Here is a 12,985-nt window from a genome sequence, read left to right on the forward strand (position 1 = left end):
ACTATTTCGCCCTGAGGGCTTGATTCAAAAAAATTATGTTATAAAGTGAATAATTTGTGCATTTATTTCATTTATTGTGTACTATACTACTATCTAATATTTACAAAAATAATTACTCACCACCCTCCGCTCACAGGAGAAAGTCTTCTGGCAATAGAACTAGTTGCATGGAATCTTTTAGAACAATTTTAGTGGAGTGATTTTTAATTTTTTTTAATCAAATGATATTTTTTCTACTTATAGATAATATCTTAATTACTAATCCACTATTCATTTGTTGCAAATAAAATATCTTCATGAATACACATGCATACATACACCTACCAAAAAATCTTATAAATGTTCGTATTTTTTGGTTTAAAGAGCAAATATTTATTGTTTATAGTGATGTTTTAAAGGAGAATGTCAAGCAATTAATCAACCAAAAGTAGGTAATTACAAATTATGACTTGTCCACAAGGGCCACGTCAATATTAAGCCATGCTAGACTACCATACAACAACCTAGTAATAGGCGCTAATAACCAAAGTAATCAAGACATGTTAGGGGTGTAGAAGAAGCCCTGTCCTAACATATTCCAAAAGTATATGGGATCGCCTTGCACAGAGGGGGCTACCCGGGGATCCCAAATACTAGCTCAAGAGTGATTGGGCCTAAGAATCACAACCAATTGATCCAGCCCGAACTCAGAGTATAAACCTAGGCCCAACTGCAATTGCTTAGGGCATCCAGTTAATTGGGTACCCAAAGCCTGACTTGTTTGGAAATTATTACGCACTCGAGCAGCAAGGGTTAACTGTTTCAAAATAAAAAGTTAGAGTGTTGATGTGGTTTTAATCAATGACATTTTTGAAAAACACCACATATTTTGTAGTTTTTATTTTACATAAAATTGTAAGTATGTTGACTTAATATTTGAATTTTGAAGATACTCTCTGTGAAGTTGTATTTTCTTTTTCATAATTATCTATGTTGGCGCGCATGTGTGTATGTATATATTTGAGAAGTTGTATCTATCTTCATACATAAGCTGTGAAAATTACGGTAGTACAATAAAAAGAAAATAAAAATGTAGGTTAAGGTAAATAAAAGAGTTACTATTTTGCGACTTTGTGTAAAGCATAATTTCCTCTCTCTCTCTCTTTTTTTTTTTTTTTTTTTTTTCCCGAAAATGATAGTTTCCCGAATTTGATAGCATACTGATGCAACACCCAAACGACGTCGCATCTGTTGACTCATATAGGGAAATTTAGTCATTTTTAAGAGGCAGAGGGAGCGAGAGAGGGGGTGTATTGCAGTTGCCGTTGTAAGTAGAGAAATGAGAGAGAGAGAGAGAAAGAGAGGCAAGGTTGAAGAATAAAAGCATCGTCGGCGAATCAGCTCTCAGGATCCCCTTGTTTCCCTTCAGATCCCACTAATAAGTGTCTCTCTCTTTCTCTCTGATTCTTCTTCAATTTCAATTTCAATTTCAATCTCTGCATGTCCATCAATTCCTCTCTTTCTTTGTTTCCCATCAATCAAATCGCCCCCCTCTCTCATTTCTAGGGTTTCTTAATTTCTTCTCCCCCCCCCCCCCCCTCGTTTTCTGCGGCAATTAGGGTTTTAATTCGGGCGGGGATGTATCGGATCGTGACCTAGGGCTTCTTGCTCCGAATGTATGAAGATTTGGTGCTGCCCGTGCTTCACCGTAGAAGACGAACCGCAAGAGGAGGAGCGTAAGGAGGCCATGAAGGAGGGCGATTTCGTAAATAAGGTGAATTCCGAGGGGGTTATGGCGAATGAGGTGGACGAGGAGGAGGAGGAGGCGCCGCGATTGGAGCTCGCTGTCAGTGACGGCGGTGGCCGTGACCGTGAACGTGACGATCACCTGAGAATGTTTGAAGGGATGGTCCAGGCAATGCGGAGCGGGACCCACTGGGACGAGTCGGTGTGTGTTGGCGCTCTCGACACGTTGAGGGCCGCGATTAGGTCTCCTCGGTGGTCGGAGGGCGAGACTAGCTCGGCTCCTGTGGCGGCTGCCTCCGAGGAGGAGGACGGCGATCACGATTCGCATCATAAGCGAGCTAAAGTTCACTCCTTTTCTCAGTGAGTTTCTCGCTTCCTATCTCTCTTTTTCTAATTTTTGTGGCCTCCTGATTTTGCTTGGTTGTTAATTTTAGGTTCTTTGCTTTTAGGGTACTAGAATTGCGACCTTTAGTAGCTACTAGATGTTTAATTGGGGCCGTGGTTTAGTTCGTTTAGTCTGCAATAGTGTGACTTTCAACTGGGGACGTTCAACATGATCCTATTGAGTTTACCATTAACATGTTTGGTGCTTTTATGTTCAATGCTGCAATGAAATAATTTGGTCCATGATATATCGGTTCTCTAACATCAGCAATCCATTAAATCTGCATTGGGGATACAGATGATATGGGTTAAGATGGACGGTACAAGTGCATTAGAATTGTTGAACCAGTTTTGCAGTGGCGACAATTCTGCATTATTGGGTTATTAATTTGAAGTCAAATTCTGACTAGCCATATTCAGTCACTTTGTTTAAATGGTTTGCCTGTTAGGAGAAATACGAGACACAGCTGCTTAACTGGTAGTGTTATATATTTTATTTAGACTGATGATGCACTTGCAAAATTATTAGAAGGCTTCAGAACTTGTTTGTTTGACTTGGCATGGGTGCTACACTGTCTGCTATACTTATGGTTGGTGTTGACTTTCGTGCAGTGATTTCCATTGTGCAATGGCAATGTCTTCAGGTGCTGGAAATTCTAGTTCCTCTGACAGAGACTACAGCAGAACTCAAGGCTCTAATGTTCTGTATAAGAGCGAAACTTTTTTCCATAGTTTTACACCAAACATTGGTGGTGAGGAGAATCCCTATGACTCTGGCAGTGGGAAAGATGATGAAAGAGATAAGGGTGACACTTCAACAACTGAAGATTTTGAAGTTCGTATGGATCTTACAGATGATCTATTACACATGGTAACCATTGTCTCCCGTATATACACATTTGTAGTATTTAAGGAGCTCTTATCTATTTTTGGCTTTAATTTGATTCCTCTTATGACCATCATTTTGTATTGTCCTTGTTAGGTTTTCTCTTTCTTGGACCACATCAATCTTTGCCGAGCTGCAATAGTCTGCAGGCAATGGCGAGCTGCTAGTGCTCATGAAGATTTCTGGAGGTGCTTGAATTTTGAGAATCGGAACATATCTGTAGAGCAATGTGAGTATTAGCTTATATTTTTTCCGCCGTTTAGTGCCAAGTCTTTCTACTCAAGTCTGACATATTTGAGATGCATCTGTGCTAAATAGCTTGTGATACTTCTGTTATGACATGTTTATCGGGTATTGTTAATGTATTAGTGAAGTTTATATGTCACTGTGGATCTGTCAAATTTAGTTTGCATTTTGAAAATGTGTGAATCTTAGTAATAGTGCATCTATTCTTTGTTCAACATTATTATTATTATTTCTTGGGTCAGTATAGTTTTTTCTATGTAAGATTTTTAAATTAGGTGCTAATTAGTTACTGCAATTGCAGTTGAGGATATATGTTGGCGGTATCCGAATGCCACAGAATTGAATATTTCTGGTACCCCTGCTATTCCGTTGCTTGTGATGACAGCGATCACATCATTGAGGTAAATTGTTTCCTTTTTTATTTTTTGGGGGTAACCTTGTGATGATTGTTGCTTATATATTTTTTCGTTCACGTATCTCAGGAATCTTGAAGTTTTAACTCTAGGCAAAGGGACAATAGGAGATCTTTTTTTTCATTCCTTGGCAGATTGTCTGATGTTGAAAAGTTTGATAGTCAATGATGCTACTCTTGGTACTGGTATTCAGGAGATACCTATAAACCACGATAGACTGCGTCATCTTGAACTGACAAAATGTCGTGTTATGCGCATATCTATCAGGTGAAAAAAGTTAGAAGATTCTTAACTCAACCTTCTCAGGTTGTCAATTTTGTTAAAATTATGTGCTAAATGCAACCTTTTACAGGTGTCCACAACTGGAGACGCTGTCAATGAAGCGCAGTAATATGGCCCAGGCTGTTCTCAATAGCCCTCTTTTGCGCGATCTTGATTTAGGCTCTTGCCACAAGCTTTCCGATGCTGCAATTCGTTCAGCAGCAACTTCTTGTCCCCAATTGGAGTCACTAGATATGTCAAATTGTTCATGTGTTAGTGATGAAACACTACGTGAGATAGCTCTTACTTGTGCAAATCTCCATGTTCTCAATGCATCATACTGTCCTAATGTATCCCTAGAGGTTAGATTTTAGAGGTTGCCATTGTCTTTCTTTTAGCAATATATGGATGATTTGTTATCTGACTTGCTCCTTTGCTTTTCTTTGAAGTCTGTAAGACTGCCAATGTTGACAGTTCTCAAGCTACACAGTTGTGAGGGCATCACTTCTGCTTCCATGGTTGCAATATCAAATAGTTACATGCTGGAGGTTTGTATCTTGTGCCAAATATTGGTCTTTGTTATTGCTGTTTCACCAAATGCTGCAAACACAATTTAATCTGACCTGTTGCAGGTTTTGGAGCTTGACAATTGCAGCCTTCTTACGTCTGTGATCTTGGATCTTCCACGCTTGCAGAATATTAGACTAGTACATTGTCGCAAGTAAGCTTTTTCTTCTGTTTCATCTGGCCTCCCCTCCTCGTGAAAAAAAAAAACATCTCTCTCCCCCCCTCTCTCTCTCTCTCTCTCTCTCTCATCTGTTCGTTTTCTCATATAACATTTAAATACGTACTTCTACAGATTTGCCGACCTGAATCTACGAACTCTCATGCTGTCGTCTATAATGGTGTCTAATTGCCCTGTGCTCCACCGTATCAGCATCACTTCAAATTCACTTGAAGTATGTCTTTTGTTGAAACAATCAGGTTCTTGTTTAATGTCTTACTCATTTGTCAGCCACACGAAACCTGAATGGTCTTTTGGATTTGCAGAAACTATCATTGCAGAAGCAAGAGAGCTTAACTACATTGGCACTGCAATGCCCAAGTTTACAAGAAGTGGATCTCACAGATTGTGAATCTCTAACAAATTCTATATGCAATGTTTTCAGTGATGGTGGTGGGTGCCCTATGCTTAAAACTTTAGTTCTCGAAAACTGTGAGGTTTGTAGACGTTTCTTTTCTTATTAGCTGCTTAAATACTGTTGACCATAGGTTTTGCTAGGATAGTCAAATAGAGAGGGTTGAATCTTCCTTGTTTACTGCATTGGTTGTTTTTGAGTTTTGTTTTGGCTGTAATACATTCTTCTTTAGCTCACATAATGGTTTTATTTCTTTCAGAGCTTAACAGCGGTTCGATTCTGCAGCACGTCTTTAGTCAGTCTTTCACTTGTTGGTTGTCGGGGAATCACTTCTCTTGAACTGACATGCCCGTATCTTGAACAAGTTTCTTTGGATGGTTGTGATCATCTTGAAAGTGCAGCATTTTTTCCGGTAAGTGATAATGATTGTGGTGTAATACAACGTTTAAGAAGTTTTCAATTTTCTACAATGTTTGAGTTCTACAATATATTGCTCTTACATGAATATAATATTTCTTTTATGAAATATAATTTTTTTATTGCACTCTTTCTACTGTATGTTAATTCTTCCATTGAGCAGCGAATAGAGAACTGAATTCTTTTCTCATCCCTTTCTTCAGGTTGGTCTTAGGTCACTAAATTTGGGAATATGTCCCAAACTGAACGCCCTCAGTATCGACGCTCCAAACATGGTGCTGCTTGAGTTGAAGGGATGTGGTGTATTGTCTGAAGCATCAATTAATTGTCCACTCTTAACGTCTCTGGACGCTTCCTTTTGCAGGTTATGTTCTTTATCATATTATACTTCTCTAACCCTAACCTTCCACTCTTCCCTTTGTGAAGTCCAAACTAAAGCTTTAATTTATTTTGTACAATGCAGCCAGCTTAGGGACAATTGCTTGTCTGCAACTGCCGCTTCATGTCCACTGATTGAGTCTTTAATTCTAATGTCATGCCCCTCAGTTGGTTCTGATGGACTCTATTCTCTGCATTGGCTTCCAAATTTGATTGTACTTGATTTGTCATACACTTTCTTAATGAGCTTGAAGCCAGTATTCGAGTCTTGCATTAAGCTAAAGGTAATTTATACAACCTCATACTAATAATAATTGGAGTATAGATTTTCCTTTTAGTTCCTCGGTTACAATTTTTGTAATTTTGGTTGTGCTAACTCTGTAATTTGTTAACACTTTCAATAAAACTAACTGAATCTAATGTTAACTTTTATTTTTGAGTTGAGACAAGGAGAGGGTGCTGGAATTGATTGATTTGAGTTTTGCATTTTATTCTTGTTTTTAAAATTGATGGTGTTAATTTTGGAACAGAACTCTAAAGACAGCAAGCTACAGGGTGTACATTCTCCATATTGAATTTGCAGGATCGAAAGTGACATGACCCAAACAATTAGGACCAAAATTGTACTTCAGTCAGTAATTACTGTCATATGTAGATGGAGTCTTATGTGTCACCATGTATCTTTATTTGAAACTAGATAATGTGTATATTGGGCAGATCCTCTTACCTTATTTTTTTTTCCTTCTTCAGGTTTTAAAATTACAAGCATGCAAGTATCTATCTGATTCATCCCTGGAGCCTCTTTACAAGGAAGGGGCTCTTCCAGCTCTCCAGGAATTGGATTTGTCTTATGGAACCCTCTGTCAGTCTGCTATTGAAGAGCTTCTTTCTTTCTGTACACAGTTAACTCATGTGAGCTTGAATGGCTGTGTGAACATGCATGACCTGAACTGGGGTAGCAGTGGTGGGCAGCCTCTTGTAAAGTCTAGTATCTCTGTCCCATCACTTGAATATGTCCATGAGCCAGTTGAGTATGGAAACCGGCTACTGCAGAATCTCAACTGTGTGGGTTGTCCAAATATCAGGAAAGTTCACATTCCAGTAGCAGCAGGTTGTTTCCATTTGACTTCATTGAACCTTTCTCTGTCTGCAAATTTGAAGGACGTAGAAGTTGCTTGTTTCAACCTATGCTTTCTTAACCTGAGGTAAGTTTTTTTTTTTTCTCTCTTTCGAAAGTTCTCTTTGCATGGTTGGTCCGTAATTTTTTCTTTATGCTCTCCTCATCTCACTAACCTTTGTGTCTCTTATTCAGCAATTGTTATTCTTTGGAAGTTCTGAAGCTTGACTGTCCAAAATTGACTAGTCTCTTTCTTCAGGTATGTATTTTGCCTCTTATGCAAGTCACTTTAGGTTGACTATGTTTTTTTCTTTTACCTTTCTTTTTAGTTTTTTTTTATTTCATTTGCGATACTCACTACACTGGAAATTCAGCACTTTTTTTTTTATCTGGTTTATATATTCAGGTGCGCATTTTCTTTTGTTTGGCCATGGTTTTTCACCTTCCATTATTTTGAAGGACTTCCATTTATTGCTTTTTTGTTCCTTAATTTCATTCTCTCTGGGAATTTTTAGTCTTGCAACATGAATGAAGCAGCAGTGGAAGCTGCAATATCAAAATGTAGCATGCTGGAGACTCTTGATGTCCGTTTTTGTCCCAAGGTCAGTACAAACTTCAATTCCTGTGTGCGCTAATAATGAGGAAAACCTTTCCTTTTAATGGAACCCAATATTGATTTTTGTTGCTGGTGACAGATATGTCCATTAAGCATGGGAAGATTACGTGCTGCGTGCCCAAGTTTGAAGCGCATCTTTAGCAGCCTGTCACCACAGTCATGAGCAAATGCATCTTTCTGGTCAGCAAACGATTTGGTCATCAATCAATGAACTTCTATGTAAATGGTTTCATCTATTTCGGTTGCACTTGCTTTGAGAATATAGGTAGCAGACGTGGGCGTCTTATCTTGCCATACAATGATACAATAAGTTTACCTGGGTTGTAATGTTGTATGATTGTTTCTTTCTTTTAATTCAATTTTTCAGATTTGGCGAAATTCAAAACAAGCTGAATTCTGTGTTTGTATAGGGTACTACATTTGTGTCTGTATGTGATGATACAATAAATTATATTTGTTTCTTATATTCCAAATTATGATTCAAATTTTCCGTTTCTATTTATCTATTCACCTCTGTTCAAAACTATATATGCCCGTGAATGGCGGCAGAAGGAGGTGCGGACGTTTCTGCCCGTGCCGGCGAACTAACGCCTTTCAGCTAAAGCCAAAAAACTATATCCCCGTTTATGATAGTAGTTGTAAAATGATTTCCTCTTCAATGAGAGAGGAGAATATTTACAGTTGTAGACGTAATGAAATGAACCGAGAGATATAACATGAACACTCCATTCCTCTACTCGTTGGGTTTGGAAGGCAACTCTTGTACTAGATACTTGATTGTATGTGTTGATGAAAAAAGAAAAAAAAATGGAAGTTTACAATGCATCCAATCATAATATGGATTGCAATTCCTTCAGTTCTGGGTCTGAAATATCAACATCTGCATTCTCTAATGACCTCCTATAAGAATTGGCCGCGACTTTCCCCTTGTCTAGCACATCTGAAGGCACAGTTTTGAGGAGGCTGCAGAAAGTATGGTCAGTTTTCAGAAACTGTAGCTTTGTGGTGTATGCAAGAAATTAGAGCATGGAAGAACGGGATGATGATGTATGATGTTTCAGGCAACAAAATAGAGGAAGAGTAAGGCAATACTGTAAAGATTCACCTGTCCAATGCATTGAGGGCAGTATTGGTCTGTGTCTTCATTGAATTGACTGAAGCTCCTGGGTCATTTCTTGTGGCGCGTAAAAGCAAGTTATCTAGTTCCTCCAAGGCCCTTCAAAATGAAATTTCACAGGTATTAAAAGTGAGTGGAAATCAACCATAAACTTGTTGCTGTTCTTGTGGTCACATTTCAAAATACTCGACCCCTTCAGAAGTTTAAAAGAGGAAGTATTCCAAGTTAGGTAGCTCTCACAAACCATCATTGTATTCATCAGAGAACAAAAGGAAGACTCTGCGTTGAAATCCAACTATGTTCAACAAAGTGATAGTACCTGAGACATTGATCGACACTGGTAGATGCAGTTTTCCCATCGCCACTGTCTGAAGCATATTGTGCCACCTACAGTTCCGAAGAAAATTTCCTAAGCTCTTATGAATTCATGCATATAAAAAACTGCCATAAAGCAACTGCGAAATAAGCTTCAAAAGTCTCTGCATTTTCCTCCTAGTGTTTGTTGGAAAAGTTAGCCAGATTTTTCTTCCATACACATGTACGAGCTAAGGCACGAGGCTAAGGCTTATAGCCATTCAGTTGAATCTTGCAAGTAATCACACAGCACAGAGCTACTCTTATCTTTTGACATGTAGGAATACAATGCATCAAAATTGAAAGAGTAAAGCATCAACAAAAAATCTCTAGGAATCCTAAACTTACAGCTCTAATATTAACACGAAGAGACGCTGCAGGGCCGGAGCGCAGTAGAGACCGACAGGTAGCAAACTGCGGCTGATCATCTTCCAGAGTTTTCTCTACACGTATGGAAAGATCATACAAGCACAAAACTTCATCAATAATCACTCTATATCACAATGTTGTAAATACATATATATATATTCCTTCCAAAGTACATAATGAATCATCAACCATGACAAGGACAATAAATCATTGGCCAAGCAATAGAACAGAAGGAAAAGGTAAATTACCCAAGTCCTTGATTTGTAACTGGGTCAATATAACCGGTGATACATAAGCCTCGAGCGGGTCAAGCTTCTTCCTGATTCATAAAATTTGTTGGTCACTAAATAAGCTGTTTCCTGATTCGTCAAATTTGGAATATTAGTTGGTCACATAATGTATTAAGTGACAAAAGCTCAAGACTGATCAAATTCGTTACCTTTTCACGTACTTATCGAACACGCCTCCAGCAACAGCATCTGCCCCAAGTAAATTTTTATTCATGCAATAGATTAAAAAAAAAAAACTTATTTGATTTGTTACCAATTACCAAACAGATTTATTCAAAAAAGAAAAAAGAAAAATACCAAACAGAGTTATGGGGATTAGAGAGGCGTACGGTCAGGGGAGAAGAGCAAATGTGAGAGAGCGAGAGAGAGGGAGATGGAGACCAATCGCCTGCTTTCCCGCCAATTTTGGGGTGACAGTGCGCACCTCACTGGCCGGAACTTGTTTGCTCTGGTAGAGACGGTTGAGGAAGTGAAGGGGTTCGTGCTAACGTGCGCAGTGGCGCTCAGTGTAGCACTAGCCATTGCCCAACTCGGATAGCATCGAGGCGAAGCTGGGACTTATCCGTTTACTTATGGGGAAATTACTTATCCACCCTCAGGTAATTGAGGGATTTGGTATCCATTCCTACTTGCAAAGACAGTGACGTTCATACGACCGCAAGTTTCCAAATTAATTGAGGCTTAGGGCGAGTTTGGCCCCGAGGTGATTAATTTAAAATCGGCTTTAGCTGTGCTGTGAGAATAATCAGTTGTGAAATTAAGTAGCTGAGTGTTTGGTAAACTGTGCTTTTAAAAGTGCTGTGAGTACAAAAGCAGTGTTTAAGTGTTTGGTAAACTTTAGTATAAAAGTGCTGTAAGTTTAGAAAATGACCAAAAAGGACATAATGTTAAAATGATGTTACTTATATATCGTGACTTTCCGAAGTTCTGGGGTTTTGAAAATTTATTCAAGGAAATAGAAATCAAGTGGCGCGATCTGAGCCGTCAATTTCCTCCACCATCCAATCTGGTCCGTTGATTTGGCTTTAAAAAGGAAAGGAATTGGCCTAGAAAGCTCGAGAGAGAGAGAGAGGGAGCTTGGAGTCAGAAGGCCACCGACCCGGAAGAGAAGCCTGACCGGAACTTTCATCTCCGACCACCCCACGACGGCGCACGGGCACCATCCTCTTCGTCTCATCATACCCGTCACGTATGTGGCCGTTGATTGTCCATGCACCGGACGACGAAGAAGAATCAAAACGGTGAGAAGGTCCGACTGCTCCGGCTAGTTTCAGCGAATTCCGGTGACTCCGGCCACCGATTGGCTTGCATGTTGTATGAAACCTCATCTTCTCGTCATGGTCTACATGGCTGTGTGATTATTTTCTGAATTCGATTATGTTCTAATGATTTTCGTTTTTGGGAATTCTCAGCTTCGTCGCGGTTCCTCGATGCCGGCGACTTTTCCAGCTCTTCTCGGCTTACTCCTGGCTTTGTTGCATCTGTAGAAGAAAGCTGACCACGATTGGAGTTGGAAGTCACCTGTGATATGATGGCCGACATCACGAACCCACCTGTGATATCCAGAGTCAGTTGTTCCTAATGGAGCAAAGTCCAATTTTTTCAGGTTCCTCATCCTGAAAGAGAACAAGAAAAATGGTTAGTTTCGGAGCGGAAAAAACTACCACGAAAACATATAAAATTTCTGAGCGTAATCGCTTCCAAGAAATTCAATTCCAAGAGGGCTTGGATTATATCGAAATAATGATGTTTGTGGTCGTTTGTTTCTTCTCAACAAACTCTAAGTTTGGAGGACTCTACAAGCTCCAAGCTTGGAGTGAGCACGAACCCCCACAGTTTGGCTTAATTATGTCTCCCCTATAATTAAGAAAGGGGGGGGGGGGGTAGAAGAAGAGAGTTTGCAAGCCCTCGAGAAAAAGAAGAGAAATTGAATTTATAAAAAAAAGGGGAACTTTTAGTAAAAAAATACATTGAAATAGGTCGGCGGAAAATTTGGCAAGAAAAAGTCACCGGAAATGGCCTGAAAAGTTGTCGGAGCTTACGTGGCAGGGCTGCTGACGTCAATGGGCCTGTGGGCTACTGGGCATGGGCTAGGGGTGGGTTCGGGAAACCGAAAACCGAAAAAAACCGAGCCGAAAGCCTAACCGAAGCCGGTTCGGTTCGGTTTTCGGTTTTAATATGTCAAAAACCGAACTGAACCGAAAAAACTGAACTGGTCAAAAACGACGTCGTTTTGTCTATGTTTTGACTTTTAAGTCAGAAACCCTAAGTGGTTCCACGACTTCTCTCATTCTCGTTTCTCGCCTCTCTAATTCAGTTTTTCTCTTTCTTCTCTGGCCTCTCACTCTCTCTTTCTTCTCTTCATCAATCCTCTTAGTTTTCTCTTCGTCATTGAGAATTCAAGATTGCCAAGGGCCGCTGCTCTGTCTACACTCATCTCTTCTTCATAATCCGCAGATCCAGAGCCTCTTTCTCAAGTACTCTTTCTATTTCTCTCTGTATTTGCAGATCTCTATAGATCTTTCTCTTTCTGTTTGATTCTAGTTGATATTAACAGTTTTGTATTTCGTGAAAACAGAGATGAAGGTGATCGTTGCATATTTGCTCGCTGTGTTGGGTGGCAAGACCAGCCCTAGAATCTGCCGAAGACATCCTTGGCGCCGGTATGTTTTGGCTTTCTATGATTCATTTGCTTATTGTGTGGTTAAACATAGACCCAAAGTTTGTGGCTTTATGATCGATTAGTGCTGAATCTAATTATGCATACTATGAAAAATGACCCCCAAAATGTCTAAAGTGATGTTTGACTGTTTGAGTTTCTCTTAGGAGCTTTCTGTTCAGAGTTTTCAGTTTAGTTCGTGGGTATGTTGGGATGTGGGTATCAGTTCGTGCCAATGTCGGGAGACAGTTTGCAAGGGAGGCATTGCAGATTTGCAGGTTCTTATCCTTCGTAGTTAGTTGTATGAGAATGCATTACTTGTCTGCTGCATCTTAATCATAAATTTATTAACTTTAGTCATTGAAAGGAGGCAACCACAATGACATGTGTCATCGATGTGGATCAAGTGAGCATTGGTTCAAGCAATGCAAGGCAAGGCAAGGCAAGGGAGCAACTAGCTTCAAGATACAGGGCATACAGGGACCTGAGGGAGCAAGAAGTGTACCTTGCAGAAGAAGAAGAAAATGGTGGAGACATCCATCTCACCATAGAAGACTTCAAAGCTGATGATGAAGTGCACAAGGATGGTTTAGGGTTTAGGGACCTATTCAACC

General features: G+C 39.7%; 2 protein-coding genes across 4 annotated transcripts; one reads left to right on the forward strand and one right to left on the reverse strand.

Annotated features, from left to right (window-relative positions):
* The first annotated feature begins 1,267 nt into the window (after positions 1 to 1,267).
* On the forward strand, positions 1,268 to 8,055 carry LOC112169877 (F-box/LRR-repeat protein 15). 3 transcript variants are annotated; one of them, XM_024306961.2, is made up of 18 exons: positions 1,270 to 1,423; positions 1,599 to 2,085; positions 2,722 to 2,980; positions 3,092 to 3,224; positions 3,543 to 3,642; positions 3,724 to 3,921; positions 4,007 to 4,277; positions 4,365 to 4,463; positions 4,548 to 4,636; positions 4,775 to 4,874; positions 4,966 to 5,136; positions 5,314 to 5,466; positions 5,675 to 5,835; positions 5,935 to 6,133; positions 6,600 to 7,054; positions 7,162 to 7,225; positions 7,482 to 7,568; positions 7,662 to 8,055. In XM_024306961.2, the coding sequence occupies exons 2-18, from the start codon at positions 1,658 to 1,660 to the stop codon at positions 7,743 to 7,745; spliced, it is 3,051 nt and encodes a 1,016-aa protein (XP_024162729.1). In that variant the 5' UTR covers positions 1,270 to 1,423; positions 1,599 to 1,657; the 3' UTR covers positions 7,746 to 8,055. The 3 variants fall into 3 exon arrangements, with proteins under 3 accessions (XP_024162726.1, XP_024162730.1, XP_024162729.1); XM_024306958.2 differs by having other exon boundaries at positions 1,268 to 2,085; XM_024306962.2 differs by lacking the exon at positions 7,662 to 8,055 and having other exon boundaries at positions 1,268 to 2,085; positions 7,373 to 7,494.
* A 203-nt stretch (positions 8,056 to 8,258) lies between these two features.
* LOC112169878 lies at positions 8,259 to 10,375 on the reverse strand. Its single transcript, XM_024306964.2, has 7 exons — positions 10,042 to 10,375; positions 9,862 to 9,901; positions 9,671 to 9,741; positions 9,402 to 9,496; positions 9,019 to 9,086; positions 8,688 to 8,798; positions 8,259 to 8,545 (listed from the first exon to the last, which is right to left on the reverse strand). Exons 1-7 carry the CDS (start codon positions 10,232 to 10,234, stop codon positions 8,413 to 8,415), a joined length of 711 nt encoding a protein of 236 aa, XP_024162732.1. The 5' UTR covers positions 10,235 to 10,375; the 3' UTR covers positions 8,259 to 8,412.
* Positions 10,376 to 12,985: the final 2,610 nt, after the last annotated feature.

This window comes from Rosa chinensis, chromosome 6 (genome assembly GCF_002994745.2).
Source record: "Rosa chinensis cultivar Old Blush chromosome 6, RchiOBHm-V2, whole genome shotgun sequence".
NCBI lineage: Eukaryota > Viridiplantae > Streptophyta > Magnoliopsida > Rosales > Rosaceae > Rosa > Rosa chinensis.

Excerpts from the sequence above, each read along its gene's own strand:
- LOC112169877 (XM_024306958.2), top strand. The coding sequence starts at position 1,658 with ATGAAGATTTGGTGCTGCCCGTGCTTCACCGTAGAAGACGAACCGCAA. Across the intron at positions 5,137-5,313 it reads TAGTTCTCGAAAACTGTGAG|AGCTTAACAGCGGTTCGATT; the intron begins GTTTGTAGACGT and ends TATTTCTTTCAG. Across the intron at positions 5,836-5,934 it reads CTGGACGCTTCCTTTTGCAG|CCAGCTTAGGGACAATTGCT; the intron begins GTTATGTTCTTT and ends TGTACAATGCAG.
- LOC112169878 (XM_024306964.2), bottom strand. The coding sequence starts at position 10,234 with ATGGCTAGTGCTACACTGAGCGCCACTGCGCACGTTAGCACGAACCCC. Across the intron at positions 9,742-9,861 it reads TTCGATAAGTACGTGAAAAG|GAAGAAGCTTGACCCGCTCG; the intron begins GTAACGAATTTG and ends TTTATGAATCAG. Across the intron at positions 9,087-9,401 it reads TTCGTGTTAATATTAGAGCT|GTGGCACAATATGCTTCAGA; the intron begins GTAAGTTTAGGA and ends TCGGAACTGTAG.